At 43.3% G+C, this 22,280-nt stretch overlaps 1 protein-coding gene across 1 annotated transcript in view; it reads right to left on the bottom strand.

Moving 5' to 3' along the window:
• Positions 1-22,280, bottom strand: part of LOC111266662 (uncharacterized) — a 135,428-nt gene that overhangs the window by 26,078 nt on the left and 87,070 nt on the right. The window contains exons 3-14 of the mRNA XM_086971000.1: positions 20,018-21,775; positions 17,084-17,299; positions 12,551-12,616; positions 9,411-9,474; positions 6,594-6,703; positions 5,692-5,793; positions 5,099-5,293; positions 4,395-4,618; positions 3,557-3,732; positions 1,893-2,108; positions 1,690-1,810; positions 1,218-1,298 (exon numbers count right to left, since the gene is read on the bottom strand). Of these exons, the coding sequence (XP_086827126.1) occupies positions 1,218-1,298; positions 1,690-1,810; positions 1,893-2,108; positions 3,557-3,732; positions 4,395-4,618; positions 5,099-5,293; positions 5,692-5,793; positions 6,594-6,703; positions 9,411-9,474; positions 12,551-12,616; positions 17,084-17,299; positions 20,018-21,775 (3,329 nt within the window). The remainder of the gene's footprint in view (positions 1-1,217; positions 1,299-1,689; positions 1,811-1,892; positions 2,109-3,556; positions 3,733-4,394; positions 4,619-5,098; positions 5,294-5,691; positions 5,794-6,593; positions 6,704-9,410; positions 9,475-12,550; positions 12,617-17,083; positions 17,300-20,017; positions 21,776-22,280) is intronic.

Below are 22,280 nucleotides of genomic sequence, written 5' to 3'. Positions count from 1 at the left end.
ACCAAGCTAATGATGCCTACGGCTGATCGGCTTCCTAGCCACCCCACCGATAACAAAATACCTCAAAGCCTCTACCACGAGTACAAAGACTCCATTAGTAGCATTTTATATCATTTGCGTTGCTGCGTGTACCAGCATACAGAAACCGGCCCTGTGTCAACCCTGCAGAATACGACTTACACAACGCGACAGAAAACTGGTAGTCGGAGTAGCTGGCGACGGCAATCAATGCCCATAGTCTGCACTGTACCTACCTGCTTACTGAGGGGTCACTGAGGGGTTGTCTAATTATCGGAGGACTGATGGAGGAAAGCATCTACGAGCTTTCCTTCACATGAGAAATCGGATTTTTTTTCGTTTGAATCACATAGCTGCGTGCGCCTTTATTTATATACAGTTACGTGAAAAAAGCTGGAGAGTACTCCAGCGTCGACAGTATCTAACGTTGACGAGACGTCTATGTATGTGCGTCAAATCGATCGTGAGGGATGAGTATTGTTTCGAAAGCAAGAACGGCTAAGTTAGAAATTTCTCATGGCTATCTACGGTGTCAATAATGATGATGCTTCAGTTATAGAAGTTAGTTCGTTCTACGAAAATGTATTTGGAAAAATAGTCACATTTGCTAAGCCTTCAAGTAGATTTATGCATGCTCCATGATTATGTCGCTTACACCGTACGTGTAAAATGTTATCAAATAAAATACGTTCCTTCACAAGTGTCCTTCTTGCTGCTGCTACTTGTACAGGGACGTATCGACTAGCGCGAGCCTAGCTTAAAATTTCTAAATCCCATAACAACATCGTCTCGTTAGAAAATTCCGACAAATGGCAATGCATTTACAATTGCAGGGAACTTCTTTTTTCGAAATTGTCGTCGCGGCTCGTTTACTTTGTGCGATACGATCTCTTCGTAACCACAATGATTAGTACCCCCTTAAGCGCTCGTCTTACTTACACGCCCACCGTTATCGATGCGTAAAATGATGCTAACGCTGCAAACGTGTAGTAAGGACCAAACCTACAAAATGGCGCCTGAAATAACCTGTAATTTGGCTAAGTTTGATATTGTGTCAACATGTATATATAAATGATTTGGCAGACTTAGTCGTACAGTAAAATAGCAAAAAATTGTTTAAAAAACAGTGATAGATTAGTCAGGGACAAATGGAAGGGAGCGATTCGCTAGCGGCGTTCACAAAGGGAACACGGATTTACCTTGTGGCGACCACGGGGGGCTCGTTACATTTGGTGACGGTTTCTTTCTGGACATCGACCGTCGCCGTCGGACCGGAGTACCTGAATGAATTATAATGGCAATTATAATCCACACGTTACCGCACTCTACTAAAAATCGGCCATTGATCAACGAGAAATGTCTACGTTAGAAACGAACGCTGCTTAGTGTAGATATCTTAGCGACAATGAATTGAAGTCGGGCCATGCTTCCTCAGCGAATATTTCCAGCGAATTCTAGATCCACCTTTCGAATTACGTTTTTCTATCTGTGCCTTTCCTGATTTTCGCACAATCGGTCGCGGTCCTTCGCCCGAGTTACTTTAACCAGACATGTTGGCTGACTAAAGCATGAAGAGTTGATCAAGCGTCCTCCTCGATCATCAAGAAGAGTAGATTATGAAAAATTCAACGCTGTAACTTAGCAGTGCTATCGTTATAATATGGGTGTTACCTTGTTGTGAAATAGGTGAATGTGGTATGATGGTGGTTAGCGCAGGGTGCGACAGGGCCTTGAAGTCCTGGCATATAATGGGTTACCTGTAATGTATTATAGCAATCACGTGTTATTGAAGCTCAGAGGAAAAAATGTCGCCAGTTGCTTTGGATCTAGCTTCTGTTACTTTATAATAGCCTTTAGTTTTTAATGTAGATTAATGTTTATTACTATCACGTTAATATTCTTGACCATAGAACTAAGGTAACGTCCTTCCGCCTCTGGCATAAAATCAATGGACAGGTTTGAACTGAATTTTACCGTGGTAGTAGCAACATTCGTGACGACGCTGTAATGGGTTTCGACGTAAGATGTTCCCCTAGGATAATGGGTCGTGTAGAAGGTCAATGTCGAATACGCTGTGTGATGCCCACCATCTGAAAGCCCCAAAATGCGTCGAACAGTACTAGAAAAAAGTATGACCAGAAAACTACTTCATTTTCAATTCGGTACGCCGCACATACGCCACATTTACTTGGCTCAATTGTTTATGGAAGACAGATACAACCTCAGATCTTGGATCAAGTGAGACATTGACACCCGCCAAACGTAGGTTAGAACCTATTTTCAATTTTCGTGTGTCAACTTACGAGCCTCCTTTCCTTTGGATAAATGTAAAAGACTTATATAGTACGTATATATATGTCATTAGCAATAGGATAGTTACATAATATCGCTTCTGCTGGTCTGCGGCCTCTTGCCTTGGACAAGTAATTTTTCGAAAGCTTCTGTGTTCGCGTCATAACGGTACAGCCGGGCGCGTTCGTTTAACTAGCAGCATTACGGACTATAAACAATAAAGCAGCATTGACGCTATCCCGTTGTCTATTTATTACTACAGTTGTCTCTGTCCAGTCCCTTCCCGTCGCTTCAGAGCCGACAGCGTCTATTAAGCATGAAGGGTGATTCATGAACAATGATGTCTGCACACAAATAAAGTGAAGAGACCCGAACTGTTTGTCGCCCGAAGCTGTCACTCTATCTAATAAATTCTTTGATAATGGCCTGTTGTCAACTGCTCTGAATGCTCAATGGAAATAAAGAAGTTAAGGATGCCTTGATGATAGTTATTGCGTAACGTGAACAGCAGTAGTCCAGGAACTGGCACAAATAGCCAATAAAACCTGGACATCTGAGCCTAACGGCCAATGAGCTCTCGCAGCTTCTTCTGTTGAGCAGGAGCGTTATGTGAAAGATGCACGTCAAACTGTCAGATCCGTTACGAGGTAGCCAGGCGACAATGACATAAACTATGACAGCAACCGCAAAGACATTCTGAAGACGGCATAACTTACGTTAGATAGCTGCACAAAGAACATGCATAAATTAATAGTAGCAAATAGAAAAATGCGAGCGCTTCAAGCGTTAGCGGTCGTCTGTTTGGTATTCCGCAATAGGAAAGCACAAAACAGAAACCGGCAACGAGTGCGCGGACTCGCTTAGGCTTTGTGCCTGTTGATTGAATTGGGAGATGCGCGTTTTAACCTAATTTACTAAACGATTACACAGGTACATTTAGTTGTGAACACAGATCAATACAATTGTGACTGCTGCCATCAGCTGCGTCGGGATAGAATTCACAGTCCACTAGGTACAAAGCCGCGATTTCAGTTGACTGATCCATGATTGTTATTATTATCATAAAGAATTTATTATCGCGTGCACATTAGGCAAGACCGACTTTAGAAAGTAACTCAATAGATAATTATTTTCATCTATCACGCGTGCTACCACTCCTGGCGATATAACTTCAACATAATGCATTCTATGGTATATGATGTACTTGTTTTTTGTATTGGGTTATTGTGCCATCGGACTCAATTACCTCGATGCTCATGGTCGTAGATCGTAGACGGGGCTATCTTCTCGTAACCATCAACGACCCAGGGCAGATCGTTTTTAACTGCACAATGTTGACACAAAACCGAGCCGCGGTAATCCAAGGCAGCGGGAAGCCCTAATGTCGCGTTAATGCGTTGAACCTGCGTCACAGTTTCATATCTGTGATGACGCCGGTGCGGATGATGGCAGGCGTCGTTTGACGTGAAAACGATGCCCAGCATGTGTTCAAAGGACAAGATGAGGAAAAAAGACACAACCAAGTGAACAAAAAGTCGACGAAGATTTGAGGACGAGTGAAGTTGGCCAAGACGATTTTATTCAGCTTAGCACACAGTTACCTTCATCTAGCAACTATTTATGTAAGCGTTTAAAACTGGGACGCGACCATAGTTGGTTGGTACATTGGTAGAAAAAAAGCCCGTTTCTGTTAGCTTATTCTTTGTCATTTTTTTAGTTCGTTAAAGTCTGAAAAATAGAAACTTAGATTTTTTTTATTACTACGAACAAATTTGTGCGTAACGATGTTGCTAGAATCACCTATAGCAGAACTGACCTTTTTGTTGTAGTTTGGGCCGTGGTCTTAGTTGAAAAGTTAACGATTCTTTTTTTTTTATTAAAATTACGATGGTAAAACACTAACCTGAGCAAAGCTCAATAAGATTAGTAAAAACTATTTGCTTATGCTAAGCAAATAGTTTTTGCCCATATTTGTCCGTCGATTATGGAAACATCAAGATCAGGTTTTTACAACTAATAGAAACAACAGTCAGATGAGGGTAATCACTGTCGGCTAGAGAACTCGATGTGTAATGCAGACGAACCTCGTTTGAGTTACGGGTAGGCCGTGGTTAAGTGTCGTCGTATAATATGTATATGTCGTGTAGTATGTATGGTCGACAGGCCGTGGATCGAGGGGGGCATGGCCCCGGATATGGACATCCTCGACGACTTCCGTCGCAGCTGTCGGCGCCACTGTAGCCACCGACGGCAACGCCACTGTGTTAGTGATATGCAGGGTACCTATGTATGGAATACATTTACAGACAGAAGGGGATGAACGTCACCTATGCCAGCACATAGATATGAGATACAAGATCACACACAGTATAACTGTAGTGGAAGGGTTGAGTCGAAAAAAATCGAGACTTTCTTGCCATATGTCAATATTAATTTTACATATACATAGAAATAAAATGTATATATACTGCCCTTGGTCAAGTAAGGGCGTAGGCTGACTTGACTAGTAGACGGCTATAGAATGCAAGGCTGTGAAATAGGATTTTTCGAACATGAGCCTGGGTACGTAATATTGCTAAGTCTATATAGTTGTTATACGATATAATCACAGGCCGACTGAGTCAAATGCACGTCCTATTCAAGGCAAATCCTTAAATACGCCCAGCTTCGAATAGAAATGATGTTCGCGTGACTTCGCTAGCCGGCATTGGCGAATGAAGTTACATACGATTGCGAAAGACCTCTACTTTTTTTTTTTTTTTTACCAGTCGACACGCGTGCGTTATACCGAGACACTGATAGCAAAAAAACCATTTGAAGTGCCGACATTACCGCGGGTGAGCGTTTGTCGTCTAGTGGAAATTACTAGTCGTCCCTGATTGAACGTCGTGACGAGATCTGTCAAAGTCGTTTCGAGCTTTTGCTGGATGTCGCGCTTCTTGCGCGCAGACACGTTCTCCGTAGGCACATAACGAGTTATCACCTGTTATTGAGTCGGAGTGAGAGGTTCATTGATCATTAACTCATCGGGCAAATACAAAACTAATTGATTTCCGCAAGCTGTACCTCACGATGTCAAATATAATCGGAGGTGGTTTTTGTCAGATACCGAAAATTTGATTTTTTGCAATAGTTAACAGTGATATTTAAAATAGAGTCTGATTGGACACGAGTCAGCTAAATTATTCACTCGATAGGGCAACTGTTAAAGTTTTATATGTAAGCATCAAAAAAAGCCGAGCCGACACTAGTATCTAGCAAAGTGACGTAGATAACGCGCACACAGGCGTACCCATTACCAAAAGGTTCAACCTTTATCTGCCACATTCGCTAAGGATTGTTTTTATTTATTTTTTTTTTTGTTTAGATTAATCGACGCACCTCAGTTCGACTATTGATTTCGGTGTCTCCTAGCCCGTGAGTCGTTGTGCTGAAATACGTGAAGGTCGTGAAGTCTGTCCGAAGATGCTTTGTCGGCATAATCTGAAACAGCACAAAGAAGACGCAGTGATAGTTAATCAATATAGAACAATAGAAAGTACGTACATTATCGGCGAATGCTCAATCGCGGCCGATGCCTTGATTTGTAAATGTCCTTTTAAAGATAGGGTTTTATGTGTGTATTTGTATGTGAACCAAACTCAATTGCTAACCTCGATCCGTTGCGCCCGTCAATTTCCGATTTTTCGTGCCTGTTCTCATTCTTATACTGGTTTTTTCACAGTTTTATATACTAACTACTAATGAACTGGATAACAGTAAAGATATATATTCGAAATTCTCATAATGTTCAAGGCTATAGCGGAAATTTAATAGTTACCTAGTTTAGTTAGTACCCTTTATTTTTGATCGTTTATTATCGAGTGATTACCGTAAGATGAAACAGTGTACACGAGGTACAGTTTATTCTGCATATACTTTCACTAAATAACAGTAGAATCCGTCATGAACATGAGCTGGCAGTCTATGTCCACTGATCAGGTAATATATCTATTCAAAAGGGGTCGGCCAGCTCAATCAAACTGGGCAAAGTAAATCCGACCGTGTTGTTTAGAGAAAATATTACTACATTATGTAGAAATGCTCTCTAACTAGGTTTTGAATGTTTTTACAATATAAGATATGCATATATGTTTACTGATGCTATATAAGACCATTGTATATCAATATACCAGATATATAATAGAGAATTCTAGTCATTGAGATGGGATTATAGGCCATTGGTCATAAACAACCGGATCTTTCATATGCTATCTGTTAGGTAGACGTCGTGTCCCACGTACCTGTGTATCGTCAACCTTCAAAGTCCCTTCTTGCGTCGAGTACGAAGTCGAGATGAGCTCTCGGCCGAGCGGATCCGTTGTTGTTGAAAAGAACGTAAAGGTCGTCGTAACTGCAAGCCGTTTGTGTGCCGGAATGTGTTCCCGTTAGACCGGGGCCAACAATATCAGTTTCGTAGGTACTTATTGTATTGGTAGCCACACGTAGTCAGCATTTTTTGATACAAAATTAATATACCTATCGGCATAAACGCGAGACGTAATTACGATATAAACGTATCGGTTCGCGTAATCGGCGAGGTCATGATATGTTTAATACGTTAGATAAAGCGCTCAACAAAAGCCAATTCAACTGATAAATCCGAAATCGCCTATAGCGACAGTAGATAAACAGTCTATGAATAACTAGAATATAACGATGCGAAAATTTCCTTTATACTACATCTCAAGCTATAGCATAAACAAAAAAGAAAAAAAAAACAGCAGAGGAAAACTGTTAGGCGACATTTCAATTAGAAAACGACCGGCATTGTGTGGCCGAATCTGTTTGTTGGGTAATCAACATAATGCCTAAATAGGACCGTGAGTAAAAATTGCATAACTGAATCAAATATATTTTACTTTCACTATATATATATATATATATATATGTATATATATATATATATATATATATATACACACACTTAAAAAAGGTTTTCAGAGACGCAAAATGTTTTGGCCATTAAATTCAAACGATTATATACATACACACGTTTGTATTCTATTGAACCTTAGTAAAACAACACAGATAGTGATATCTGCATTATGGCCATATAATGTTATCCAGTCTCTATTAACATAATATATATATATATATATATATATATATAATTACCGAGAAGCACGTTCGTGCTGACGGCTAGGCCTCTGCATCAAATCGCGCCCATGCACGTAATCATCATCTATATCGTACCGCACGTAAACAACACCATACAATATACAACTATATTGGTATGTATATTGTGTCATAAATTATATATCGTGAACTCTTTCCGCAAAGATTCATGCCTGTATCCCGATTTCTTTTCTCTTGACATCCTCATAATGGGTACCAAATGTTACACTGCGTTAAACTCCAAGATGAAGAATATTCTAATCGAATGGGCAATCGTCATCAGTGACGGTAATTCTTCGTATTGTTCTTTATATAAAATCGATCTGCGAAGGCAACATATCCGTGTGCTCAACTAGGAGATCTATATTAGATCAAAGCTTACCAAAGTACTTGCATATCCGCACCCACCTGTGGGATAAAAACTATTTTTTGATAGACGAATCGATATTTTGTTTGTCCCGAAATTATTTAAAGTCGCGCTCTCCTCTTGGTACACCAGCCTGCGGATCATCGGCTGGAAAACGTTTCTTCTGTCCGGCAACTAAAGAAGATGCGACCTTTTTCTCCCTTGCACTTTCTTTCTGTCTCTTGCCTGCGTTCCCCCCATATGTTTCACTATCCGATTCCAGGTATATGCGCGCGCGCGTCGCAGCGACGGTATCCATTGCTCAGAAAATCCGGGCGTACTTATACTGACATGACGAATGACTGGCCTACGTCTGCTTTTTTGTCTGATTCGTGAAAGATAACGACGGTCAGTTGCCAATACAGTTGAAACTGCCTCTTACAAGGATAGCAGTGACAGCTGTAACAAAGGTGATACGGGCAGAAAAGGAACGGGGCTGGCAAATTAAAATGGGTTTGGACGAAGCTCAACAATTTTGCCGGGCCCATCGGCGATTCCGACAATTTTGAGAGTGTAGACACGATCAGTTGGCCACAGAAACAGTCGTTAATGTGCACCTGATTTTGCCACGCCGCCTCAGCGCCCGCACAAGACAAATTAGAATTCAATGGCAGCCCTGTACAGACTAGGGGCGGTGTATTTTGAAATGATCGCAAAGTATTCATAGAAGCTTCACGCTACGTGCGATGCGATTTTTTTCCGTCCAGTCGTTAGATTCGTCGAAACATACACCGACAACATTTTCTATTGCTGGGTCTCGTTGAGCGTCGCTATCAACGGCGCAAGGGAACCTCTGTTCGGTAACCGTGCGGCCAATTGGGAGAAAAGGGAGAGGAAAAAAGATTGAGCAGGTATAGCTAATAAGACACTACGGCGGCAAATGTGATTCCAGCCGATCGATAGTTTCTTCCAAGTTGTCCTTTTCATCGCCGCAAGCGTTAATGCATAGAAACATAGGGCTGTTTACAAAATCAAATATCATTATAGAACGAGCGGTTCTTTTTTGTTGGATTGTATAACAGAAATAGTTGTTTCTTCTGTTAGTTGAAAACAGCGGAAGAACTTTGAAATGCGACAAAGTTCTAGTTATTACTCACTACAGATTAAAAGCATTATAAACGAACGATTTTAAATAAAAACGGGAAAACTGTATACCAGTTGTGGCACTGAATCAGGAACAAGCTTCAGAACTTTTTCTGGAGTTCACTAGTGTTGAGTAATGCCGGTGGGCGAGGCGCCGCTTCGTAAGGCAAAAATGTTTACTAATATGGTTAATTGACTTTATTATAGCTGTAACGTTAGACGCATTTCGGAGATGATGTACACTGGCTATAACGTTTGATTCATCTTAGGCATACACGAACCTGTACTGAAGTAGCAAAGGGACAGAGGTCGGTACGAATTCTACTACTAAAGTCTCATGTGGCTGTAGTACATACTTACGATGAGACTCATTGACGGAAATCAAGTATGCAAAATGCTGTAACACGCACGACTGTCCTCATTGGTAAAAGCAAAAAATGGTAAAGCAACTTACCCTTAATTGCGGAGGGCTCGACGCGATTGGTTTCTGTGCTCTCATCGGCGGTACTCAGATACACCTACAACGTGATAAACAAATGTCAGCCATTGCTCAATTGTTCCATAGAACATCATGCGTAATTTTTTCATATTTCCACACGGCCAGCGTCTTATCTGTGCTCTTGGAAGTTTAGGTGGGGGGGCCAATTCTTACAAGTTAAACTTTTGGTCTCATAACCTATTAGAATGTGCTATATATTTAGAATATCGTTTCTTTATTCGTTTATTTGCACGCAAATACGTTATTACTATACAGTGTATATCCAAGGAACACTTGTTGTACAGATGTTAAAGATCAAGAATAATGCTTCTTGACAAGCTTTGCTTAGCATTATTTCATTAGGCTTCAAGGAAAGCCTACAAGATCGTGTACCTCGCACCTCACGGCCCATCGGACGATACGTGTACCTCTTTATCTTTGCGGTTATACTAATAGGCATAGGTCATTTTCGTCGCTCATCAACGCTCGCGCGTCGACTAGCGACTTGAAATGGCAATAGTTTGGCTCTATCTCATAGATTGCCCCCACCTCTTGACTGCTCGAGCTAATGAACTCACTGAAAGGCTTGAAGTCTACTAGAAGTGCCCAGAAAGTCAGTTGAAGCCCCATTTTCCATTGTGGTGAAATTTCCCCTTGAAGCTTTGCTGTACAGTACAGCACAACTGAGATTTTTATCGTTGTCATTATTAGTAATAGCAATTTAACAGATGCATAGCATATAGCGTTTGAGTCAGTATTGAACGTGGCGGCGGCGGCGGCGGCGGCGGCGACGACCGTTAACATTAAATCCAGCCTGCGAAACGAATGTCGCCAAAACATCACATCGTATCTAGCCAAAGCGAACATGGAGATAAGGCAAAGTTTCGGGAGAATAGTCAAGAAAATGAACATTATAGTATTGATAGCCAACTGAATTGGACTGATTGTCGGCATAAGCCAGTGTCGCTCGCTCACTTTTCTGATAACAATCTATATTCGACTATAAAACGTACATCATTGCCGCTATATGTAGACGCAGGGGGCAGTTGTGAGGAACGGCTAAAAGCAGTTGATTTGCTGTTGAAGTTGATCCGAGCTGCGGCGGTGGAATAAACGATGTTCGACGTAATGCGGTGAATGTTCCATTGCCACCAGCGCCAGCAATAGCAGCAGCACCAGCGCTGGCCATACGATCGTCGTCAAAGTTAGATGACATCTTTCGTTTGGTAGCTACTCGACGAGCTCAAGCAATTTACGGCTAGTGGGATGACGGTTCGAATTCGCTATTACTACGTGGAGAGAGCGCGGCCACAGCCATCAATAGATGGCTGCGCGTTTCACTGGCGACGCAGGACTTGTCAACGTCAATAGAAGCAAAGGGGGCAACTGCATTCGGGTCAGCCATATCGACTTTGCTAGTGGCATTATTCCTGCTTGGCCTCTGAAGGCTCCGTCTTTCTTTGCACAGCGATAGATAAGTGAATTGCTGCCTGGCTAGGCCCCGGCCATCCGATCGCCGGGATTTTCGGCAATGCAGAACATCTTTTTCAATATAACATGCCATACTTAGTCTGTATTTCCTTTCGTCAAAGATCGAGCGTCGAAAAGGCGGCAGATAAACAGCTTGCTCGTTACACGGTCGGACAGCGGGAGTAGGTGATGCTAGACACGTTATTGCTATGGTGGCCGATAAACGACTATATGTGGATGAAGTGTCCAGTGATCGACCGAGTGGCAGACTCTTGCCGGGTGAATTGGTTAAGATTTGCTAGCCCAGGGAAGCTAAGCGACTACTTAGGACCAAAGCATCACCGGCCGCCAAACATTATTGATGTGATTATCAAGAGGTTCTGGCGGTGACTTGCAGTTGATGGAGCGATTTAGCATGGTGTCATCGTGTGATATCACTGTCAGGCTGGGACGTTGTCAGTCGGAGTGTCCGCGTGAAAGATGACGACACGCGGTCATTCGTGGGCGCTCACGGGACAGAGGCAGGACGCGAACGGGGCATCCGTGGTGACAGGAACATAGCAGATCACTTTGAGCACCGTCTACATAGATGTTAGAGTACAAGTATTCTTCTGATTTCAATTCTGTGTTACTGTTGTTCTGGAGCTCAGAGTTGATTGCGTTGACGATCTGCTGGTTCGTCGTCTCATTGCTTATGCCATTGACGTGGGATCAACGAGCTGTATCCGTATAAATATTGTAAAATTACCGTGGACAAAAGGAGTTCATCACTTCTCTTTTGGCGGGGTGGCACCACTCAATTATAATGCAAGATTTGCCTTTACGTGTCGCGGAAGACGTACACTAAAGTCAAGAGGAATGGATAGGGGGAAACAAAAGAGACACCAAAGTTGACAACTCTGACCTCCCCTTCGATTAGATGACGGCGACGTTCTGAGCATGCTGCAAACATTGACGTATGACTTTTGCACTGATTAGTAGATGATGTGTGTGTGTGGAAAGCAGTGGGTCGTATATGGGACAGCTGATTAGACGTCTGACAGGACATATAAGAAACACGCGCATCTGGTCATGTACTCCGGACGGACACATACACATAGATGCAGCTGAGGTCAACGCATGCTTTGCCCTAATGACTGATTTCGAAATCGTTCTCCTCGAGATTCAGTGCGAGTTATTACCCGCAACAAAACCTCTGTACAGCTAATTATATTGGTCATATTCCTTTTGGATTTGGATGGCCCTATTCTTTTTGGAGATATTTGGATTGCGGTTCTCGTATGCATCTTCAGAATCGCGCATTTAAAAGGTAAATTTATTGCTGGTTCAATTGAAGGCTAACTGGGTGTTCTTTTGGCTAGTAAGCTATTTTCGTCCTCAGGTCACGTGGGCAACGAATATACTTTCTATTTCAGCTTTAGACGGATCAGATTAGATCATTAAAGTTCTCTGTTACACCGTTATTTGTCAAGCACCTTGATTGACTATTGTTACTACAGTTCTATAGGTAACTTTTACGTTTTAGATGAACAATCAGTTTCTCCGTATTTTTCTCTATATACAATCATATGGGACGTGACAGCTTTTTCGGCCGCCACACGTTATCACCTACCGAAGGTATTTATTATCGCCTGATGACACCTTACCTTAGGCACTTTAGCGAAACTGACAACGGGTGACCGGTCCTTATAAATCGTTATTGGAGTCAGCACCTAAAGACAGCAGCGGGACAAGCAGTTATAGCAACATATAGAACGCAATTGTTAGATAATTTTCTTCTGTTTGAAAAGTCTGTTATCTTCCTGGCGTAACAAATCTAATCTCCACTGTTTCGTGTTGTTGATAGATGAATGAGCTATATATCTACAGGTGTACTGACTGTTCAAAACGCTTCAGAATTTAATGAGACGAGAAAAAAACGACAACGTGCGCCGTTTGCGCATGTGAATATTTTCGAAAATTGCCGCCAACAACAAAATAAAGGTCACACTGTTCTTGCTATTGGTTCATATTATAGCGTGCGCCTATAGTTCGTAAAGGGACGGAGCTTTTCTCATACCTTTGTGTATTTACATCTCTCTCTCTCTCTCTCTCTCTCTCTCTCATCCTCGTAGCATCCAATGTCGAAGCCTAGTCCCTGGCCCGCCGCGTGCGCATTTGTAAAATTTCAATATCCATTGCTAACAAGCAACAAATGCTAAACGATAAAAGAAACTACCGAGCGGCAAAATCCTGAACGGATTCAGTAGCAAGCGTCCCATCATTCCAACAAATGGTCGTCACTGGACACTCATCGGATACATTGAAATCACTGTGAATTTGTTGAACCGCTGTGTGCGCGCAAACGACAGAACCGCGTTTACGTTAAAACTGGCCACATACAGAAACACTCACACACACGAACGACGCACCCGCTGACGGAGGTCACCGGCAGTCGTCTTAAGCTAAATTTATGAATTTATATGTGACCGTTATCGTGCGTATGTGTATTTCCGCATATTTGTGAATCTTTGCTATTCGTTTAATGGCAGAACGGCTAGTCACTTCGATTCGGTCCATCGTATCGCAGATAAATCATGTGAATTTGGTACTTTTGTATCTTACTTTACAACAACAACAGCAGCAACAACAACAACAACAACAACAACAGTAACGAAAATAATAACAGCTATAATAACTGCATGCTAAATAGGGGCAATGTTATTTTTTTTAATCTTTCGGGGCCGCCTGCTCAAGTTCTCTAAGCAGCAGGACACTCAACAAACGCATCTCCTATTATAGCCTGCTCGAAGCTACTAAATGGACCGGGTTTTTCCGTTGAATGGTAGGCCGAGGTACGACGCATCGGCATGCGATTTTCGCAGGTTTCGGTAGAATACGCCGATATTTGCCAACGTTCGAAACAACTACAGCGTCAGCAAAGCACACCATCGTTAGGCGCGCGAATGTCTGTTGCAACGCCCCGACCCAGCGTAAAATTCTGACCGGCACGTGGCGATCGTTCGCTTCTCGCTTGTTTAGAAAGGTCGCAGACATTGGTGTGTGCGTTTGTGCCGTTGACACAGGCCCTGTTCTCTGTTGAAGGGTTCGGTATTACGGTGGATAGTAAATCCGCTGTGGAAGTTCGTAGCGCCATGATTCTGCTCCTGATCAATTAGCGAGAAAGGTGGAGATCCGGCGCGTAGAGAAACTAAGAAGTACCAATACGATTATAATAGTTTCAATCGTATTTATGAACAATAGAACAGCAAGAAGGGTGCGTTACAAAACAGAGTTGTGTGGCCTTGATCACAATACGATTCAGCGACGTCCAACGTTGTTCGCGCAGTGCGCTGGCTGGTCTTGTCAAGCGAAAAGTGACTGCCCACCAGGCCACAACTGGGACTGCATCTACTGCTAATAACTCTTAGAAATATAACCCAGAAAAAGTTAACTAGTTTTTACAGCTCTGAAACACACACACATCGTTCACGTACCGATTTTCTACCGCCGATCAGTTAATATGGAATTCAATAAAGGCGCAATCATTGTTGGGCCTGAAATTATAGTTGCAGCTAAGGACATCGACCAGAAGAAATAGCACACCAAGCGTTCAACAACGAACAACGCAGTTGTTCTACAAGTGCTTATAATAATCTAAGGGACGAAAGAAAAGAAAAAAAATATTTTATCTATGATAGCTTCACAAATAATCTATTGTATATAGCAATTTGTTTTTACGCTATATTATGTCTACAAATAATTAATTACCTTTTGTAACGGCTAGTGAAGTGTTGTGTATGTTTGTATGTAGGTGTATAATTTTCGGTGTTGTTTGCTTAATTCGTGGGGCAAACGATTTTGTCAGCATTGCTCAATGCGCTTAGGGGCTGCTATAAATGTAGGCGTTTGCTGGAGCTATTAAGGTTTCTTTTTTTTGCGAGGCACACTGATGACAAGCACATCCCTAATCTATTGTCCAAAGTCTGGCGTCGTAGAAATTTCGTGATCGGTTTTCGGCGAAGCGGCGCGCTTACGACCCGGTGCCTTGATTCTGGCTGAGTCCGCTGATTGATGTTGTGCGATGCCAATAATTAAAGTTGGCAGGGTATAAGACTATGCCGCAGGTATGCTACACACTCAGTCCAGTCGATGGGGGTGCGCACCCGTATATCGACATGTATATTTCTATCATAGACATTTGAAGAACTCATCCATTGGCAGCAATACGATTGAGGGCAAAGCAAGCAAAGGTAAGACGAATGAGCAATAACAGGCACCCGCAGACAGAACATGAGTATTTGTATCGCGCTATGCCGACCTTTACCATTTAAACTATCCTTTAAACAGACTGTTCTAAAAAACGAGCGATGTACCGCTTACTTCCTACTAATCTCTGGTCGTTTTCTGAGACTTTCGGCGTTTACAGCGACAGACTCACTCCCATAATAGATAAATGCTTTATGCGCTGTGACGGTCTTAGTCGCGTGACGCAAACCGTTGGCTTTGCCTTAAGTACGCCGTCCTGCTATATCGTTATTTCCCTGCGGTTAATCTTCTACATCATCGTCGCTGCCCTGCAGTTCCGTTCCGTCGAACGTTGTCATCAGCAGGAAAGTTGTCGCTGACAACGTAAATTCTTCGCGCCGTTAGTATTCACTTGGCTGCTATGACCTTGACCATCTCTGGCGGTATCTGCAAGCGACGCGCGCAACGTCCATAAGCGATGCGAGCGGCTCCGATATTGACGTCGCTGCTCCGGTGTCGAATCAATCGCTATAGACATGGACGAACTTAGCGACGGATGAAGACGCAAACAAAAATGGCCAGTCAGCTAATCAGTAGGCTTCACCCAAACAACAGCTTCATCAGTAACTTGAACTGCAAGAGCAACGATAGCAGTGATTGGCGACTGACCGATACATAAATTGGTCTAGCTGGCGAGTCTCAATGAGAAGGGATCGGCTCGATCGGACCGCCGACCAATAGGCCCAACGCAATGCTCTGCTGATCCAGCGAGCGTTCCAAAACGATGTCGAAGAATAACGGCGAAGCCCTGGTTGACGCCGTCCAGGCTAAACGACCACCGTCCAGCGTCAACACTGCTGTTAATGCTGCTACCCCGACTAACATTGATGTCGCAGTTTAATGCGGTAGCAAAAATTTCGCTTGTTCCGTGAAGGAAATGATGAAGGAAAGGTTCCAGGGGGAAACCGGGACCAGAGACGACGACGAGGTAGACAGTATTGATGCAACAGCGGTAGTTATACTTGTAGTAGGAGATTGTTTCGTGCTTCTTCGACAAACCGCTGTTACCGGACTGAAGTTGCTGGAGTTGCTAATGTTTTTATAATACACTGCGCCACCACATGGCCGGGTAATATGTTAGTCTGACAAACTAGATAAAGCTTACTACGTTTTTTTGTTAAGATTATAATCGCTATTAGTATTTGCGACAGTCATATATGCTATACAGTAATAGAGGATCAGCTCTGTTACAGCTAGGTTTCAATATGTTCTTTTGACATAACGGTAGTAAATTTAAAGGGCTTTTTGGGGTAGCCAATAAGTATAACCGTTTGGTGTTTATTGTTACTCGTGGATTAGGTAATTCGTATATCGAAGATATTTGAACGCAAAGACGTCGTAATGTCTCATATGTGTACCCGCAGTAACTATACAAAAGGTCTAGCGTATTCCGGTATGAGCTTTTAAACTTACTATTACTACTAGTTACAATTAAATTCATTTTTCTGATTCCTTAGCATCAGATACCTTCCCAAATCCCGTATATTCCCAAGCGCTATTTTACGTCCTGTGATATTACAGTAACAGGATCGGATATTAGTATGAAATCAGTTTCGTATGTAAAGTTTCTGAAGTCATGTTTTCATCCCTATATCAGTATTTGCCACTCATTTTTCCCACGCAGACTGCCGAAAGTGCCGAACAGATATATTATAGAATGATGGTAAATAATCTGGGCACCGTCTCATGGAATCTAAGCATTTTCTATCGACTAGTTGTGATAGATACCACAAGCTAGCAGATAAGGAGTGCGCAAAGCCCGCTCTCCGTGCTTCTACTAGACATGTACTCCAATGAGACGGGCACGGAAAGCGTGCTGTAAACTACTGTTTCTGTGATATTGTGAATGTGATCGCTGCTGATGGCAATAGGTGTTCCATGACCATTTTTACCTCAGTGGTAGCCGTGATTGTGCTGGCCGGGAAGATCGTGACCAGGTTGGTTTCCACCTTCTCGCGACTCCTGATACGGGACAAGCCACGCCTGAAGAATGTTGTATAGTATGTGTACGTAGTGAAGTATGTCGAGGTGACGGCTTCCGTTATCTGGACACTGGACGTCGGCTCTATAGAGGCGGGCGCCGTTACCGCATAAAGATTGCTCACCACCTGGTTGGACAACGAGATAACGCCAACGAGCGCGTTGAAGCTTGGACTCTTACATTTTTAAAGGTTTGCGCTCTGAACCAAACAGGTTAGGTCTGCAGAACTTTGGGTTTTGATCCCGAGTTGGTCCCAAAGCTGAATATTATTTAAATATACAGTGCAATAAAAATGGATTGGTTGATTGGAGGTAAGTGGAGGGCGGAGGAGTAGGGAATGGGGCAGTAACTGAATTAGGCGAGTAGTAAGTCAGCGTATGAAAGAGATGCAAATAACATCACGAACATATGACAGCACATACACATTCGTACAGGGCATAAAATTAGCATATATACCCATTCCAATGCAATGGGATACGTTAAGTTATTCAGGTTACGCAGCTGGTCCAACACGTTACGATTGTTGTTGTTGTTGTTGCTTGGCTTTACGCAAGCATTTTACCAAGTGGCCAGTCGAAGGTCTAATATTAGTGAAGTTGGTTGAGATTTAATTACTCCTGGAGTGGACGGCCTGTTATTAATCTTCAGTTTACGTACAACACGTCTTTATCGACTGACCCTTGATTTAATCGGTGACACCTTTACCAGACAGGTTTACGTGAGTAAGGCAATCAGGCACTGGGTGACGTTCCAACACAGATATATTAATCAACTTATCGTCATGTTATGACGATAACTGTTATAGATCGATCTGTCATAGTTTAGTGAGTCTAGCAGTATCAGCAGGTATTATGATGAACACTTCTTGCTACCTTGTGCCTGGTATTGTGGTACAGATGGCCGGCAATTACCCACACTAATTTGTTTTAATCCTTCTGCGAGAATTGTATTAATTTTTGAGGGCCAGCAACAAAAAAAGCAGAAAGATGGACTGCTCACCACTAGCGGTATTACTGCCCCATTGGGCTTGCTTGGGGGTTAACGAGTCATGGCCACCCCTTCTTCGTTTCGGCAACGACTCCCGAGCGGCAGCGACGACAGTCTGACATTTGCCCAATGCTGCAGCTTTATTACAACTACCATATGCGAATGCATTACTAGATGTGATTACGTTAAGGCTGCGGTAGGAACGAATGTAACTACGTGTGGTAGGGTAAGCTGGGCACAACAAGATGGAGGAGTTAGGCGACAACGGACAGTCGTTATGCCAACAGCCGGCAGACGCCGTTTGCCTTTCTGATAGATGGGGGTGTTAATGAGGACTATTATTTGTGGACCAAGAAAACGTGCCACGTTCCTGGAGCATGCAAGCTAAAGGAACAGATTGAATGTAGCTGCCGCGCTCTCCTATATAGCTTTGAGTAAAGCTTTACAGATGTAGGCCCCTCAACGTGTACCAAGCCTGTGGATACACGCCTCTAGTAGAGGCTGGCATCATAGATATACAGACATCTGGCAGTGTTGCTGTTCTGATCGATTTATGATAGTTTATAAAATCTCTATTAATAACATTTTTACGATTACCATTAATAGTAATAATAGATAGATCGCCTCTGTAGAACTCTGAATGGTGGCATAAATGGCGTCGGCCGAAGTCGGGCACAGGCTTCTTCTTCTTCTACCTGCGTGTAGGCCCGCGTCAAACAAGTAGGATACGCCGCGATAAGACACGATAAATATACCGCTGCATGCCAAGTATTAATGGATCTAGTTGATCTTATCGAAGAGAGCAGTGCTGCGTTATGATACACCTCATAAGCCAGCGCCACTTTCGTGATAATATTATTAATTCTAATAGAGAGAGCATAGCTAAGGATAAACAATGGAGCTAACATTAAGCACAACAATAGATGCCTAGACAGAAACTCGCAGATGGATGCAGAGTAATACATGTAGACACATACATCAGATACAAGCATAGCAGTAACAATGCAGACATAAATCTGAACTCGTGCAGTTGACCCCGCACCCCTGCCACACTAGCCAGTTGAACTAGACGGATGTGTTTCAGTCCATGAATGAGCTCGTACTCGGAATGAGTCTGGAAACGGGGATTCCGACAAACACTGAAGATCTCACCCAGTCCTGTCAAACTCAACAGACAGCTGTCGGCCATCTGCAATATACCAGTAGCAGCGAAGCAGACGCTGATGCCAGACATTGTTACCGTTTTGGGCGGCAAGAAACATTGAAGAGTTTGAATATTGAATTAAATGGCGATGACGTCTTTATTGCCATTTATCGAGAAAAGAAAAAACAGACAGACAGACAGGTGAAATAGATACGAAAAAGGAAGGTAGTGAGCTACGCAGCTAATGGATCGCCGTACCGTTAACTCTGACAATTTAGCTCAGCTTCATTTCAGTCAATCGAAGAAATAGCCTGTTGTCAGGCCAGCTCAGAAAGCAAATGGTCAGTATGACGACAAAAGTCAATTCGACGACAATATCTGGCTAAGTTTGTGACCAATGGGGCGACAGTGATAGCGGCATCAGCCGAAAAAATCGACTAGGTCGCCGGATACGCATGACTGCTTAGTTAGGCTCCGCTTGACGTCAGCTCTGCGTTGCTCTCTACCTGACAAACCGCTGTTCCTTGCTGCTGCTGCTGCTATATAACTTCTTATGCGCGTGTCTGTTCAGACATTATAGCAGTAAATTATCATCGGTTTTGTAGGCGTCCTGTTGTTTGCAACTGGAACTACGCACGAGTGGACTAATTAACGAATGAACGAAAAAAAAAGCAACTTAAAAGCAAGTTGAGCCAACCTGCAAAGTTCACTTACCGAAGTTCGGCTAGTAATCGATGTCGTACCCTTACGGATAAAGGTGGTGTAATACGTGTACGTGGTATAATCGTAGGAGCTGCTGAAATCGACGCTAGGCGTTAGCGTCTCTGCTGTGGGTGTTTCGATCTTCGTAGCATCCTGTGGCGATTTTGACGAGTCTGGAGCAGAACTGGTGCTCAGAAGGAAAGTCGAGTTGAGTGCAACGGTCGGCAGCAACGGAGTCTCGCTCCTCGTGTTTTCGTCAGCGGTGGCGACTTCTTTTAGAGAGCTGCTGGGTGATACAATTAGGATCATGTGACGTAGATTTTCACTTGCTCCTATACTGCTACTGGGTACTTGCTCTTGGGCAGAAATGTCTTCTGAAGTACTCGGACGCGGCATCATTGTGTGGACGTTGGATAGGATTTCGTGATTGCTGAGAATACTCGCGACTCCGTTGTTGTACATCGTGGTGAAGTGGGTATACGTCGTGAACATTGTAGTTGAGGTTGGCTCGACGTCAGGAGCGATCGCACTCTCAGAAGCACGTTTTGGCGCCACGTACTCGATCGTCATTGATTGTGAGGGCTCTTCGAAGGCCGGAATTTTCGATAACATCGATAAATGGGCGGCACTCAGGATGGGGCTTGATGACAAAACACGGGACGCATCGTCTTTCTCTGCGCTTTCTTTTGCGATGAGGGTGCTGGACGAGGTAACCACATCTTCTGTCGGAAGTTTGTCCATAATTAATTTATCGATTGGTAAGATAAAATCACTGGTAATAAATGCTGGCTCGGTCACTAAGGTCGAAGTGGGCGAAATTTCGGAGGCGACCGAGTTTGAAGCTGGTGGAGCAGCTCCGGGCGGCAAAATGAAGCCTTCCGTAATAATGACAGCAGATGGTACCGCCTGACTCAGGCTTGCGTCAGTGATTACAACGCTAGCCGAGTTCATGAGGTTGCTTTCGTTGTGCGCATCAGAAACGAGCAGTGGACGGCCAAGCGAAGCTATAGAGGTTTCGGATCCAATCATCGTCACGGTGGATGCATCTGGAATGCTCGTAGGTGTTACATAAATCGAGGACGTACTCCGAATCACGTGAGCGTAGCTTCCCTGTATAAAGGTTCCATATACAAGGGTAGTGAATTCAGTCGTGACGCCATCAATGACTGTTGTTCCAGACTTGGATTTCACAAGACCAGTCTTGTACCGGTCGGTTTTTGTCGCCGATGGATGTACCGACGGGATGCTCTTTGGTGAAATTATGGTGAATTTTTTTTCAGATGTTGTTTCCTGTTTCAGAGGTTTAGTAGGCCGCAACGATTCAAGCGATGAGCTCTTGAACAGGTGTCCGAAGTCTTGCTGGGATGCAGGAGCAGGTGGGGCCATCATTTCCTGTGGACTTTCGGCACGCCGTGTAGCTGTAGGCTTGAAAATGATCTTCGTGCCAGAGAGTGACGTAGTGAAGTCAACAAAGCCAAATAGCGTTACCGTCTTTTGCACTCCGTTAGAAGTTTTCGATGGAGCGACGGGTACCTGAGTGACTGGAAGTGGCGTGCTTACTGTTCGCGTAAGGCGAACGTCCTCAGGATTGATCGTTGTTATCGAGACGGCTTCAATAGGGGAGCTAGAAATGGGCTCGAATGCCATAAATGTTTCCATTGATAACGATGGCAGCACGGGCGTGAGCTCCTCAGATGAACTACTAGGCTCGAATACCGGTCCTAACTCCGTTGGGTACAGGCCCAGTCGATGAGGTCGTAACGCTTGAACCTGTTTAAAAAATGTATTCGTATCCAGGCGTTATTGACGGACGTATGGCCCTTTTATTCCTGAAGTAGTGCATATTACTAAACGGCAAATGGAATCAAAACTATCAAATATCGATATGGACTAGCGTACTGTGAGACAATCATTCTGTCATCCAAAGGATATCTGTGCTATTAGAGGGTGTCACTTAAATCAGCGTTTACCCGTGGTTGCTATAGGCTTGTATACTATATATCACTTAATAAAAATAACATAAGAACTACTTCACACTAAAGGACAACGGCTGAGTCACGAGACTACACTCTCGGCAGTATTTCTTCTCTCCTTATTCCCGTTCAGCTAATTAACATGTGGCCTGCTAGAAACTGCAATAAATTTAGTAATTAGCATGCATATACCTGGATCAGTTATCATAAGTATAACACACACATAAAGACTCACATTCGCATATATATGATTAAAGAATTGGCATAGACAGCAAAAGTATTCCATCAATTCATATACCAAT

Source organism: Varroa jacobsoni, unplaced genomic scaffold (assembly GCF_002532875.2).
Source record: "Varroa jacobsoni isolate VJ856 unplaced genomic scaffold, vjacob_1.0 scaffold_1107, whole genome shotgun sequence".
NCBI classification, from domain to species: domain Eukaryota; kingdom Metazoa; phylum Arthropoda; class Arachnida; order Mesostigmata; family Varroidae; genus Varroa; species Varroa jacobsoni.
The sequence above is the reverse complement of the archived record's forward strand: the minus strand, read 5'-3'. Positions and strand labels throughout refer to the sequence as shown.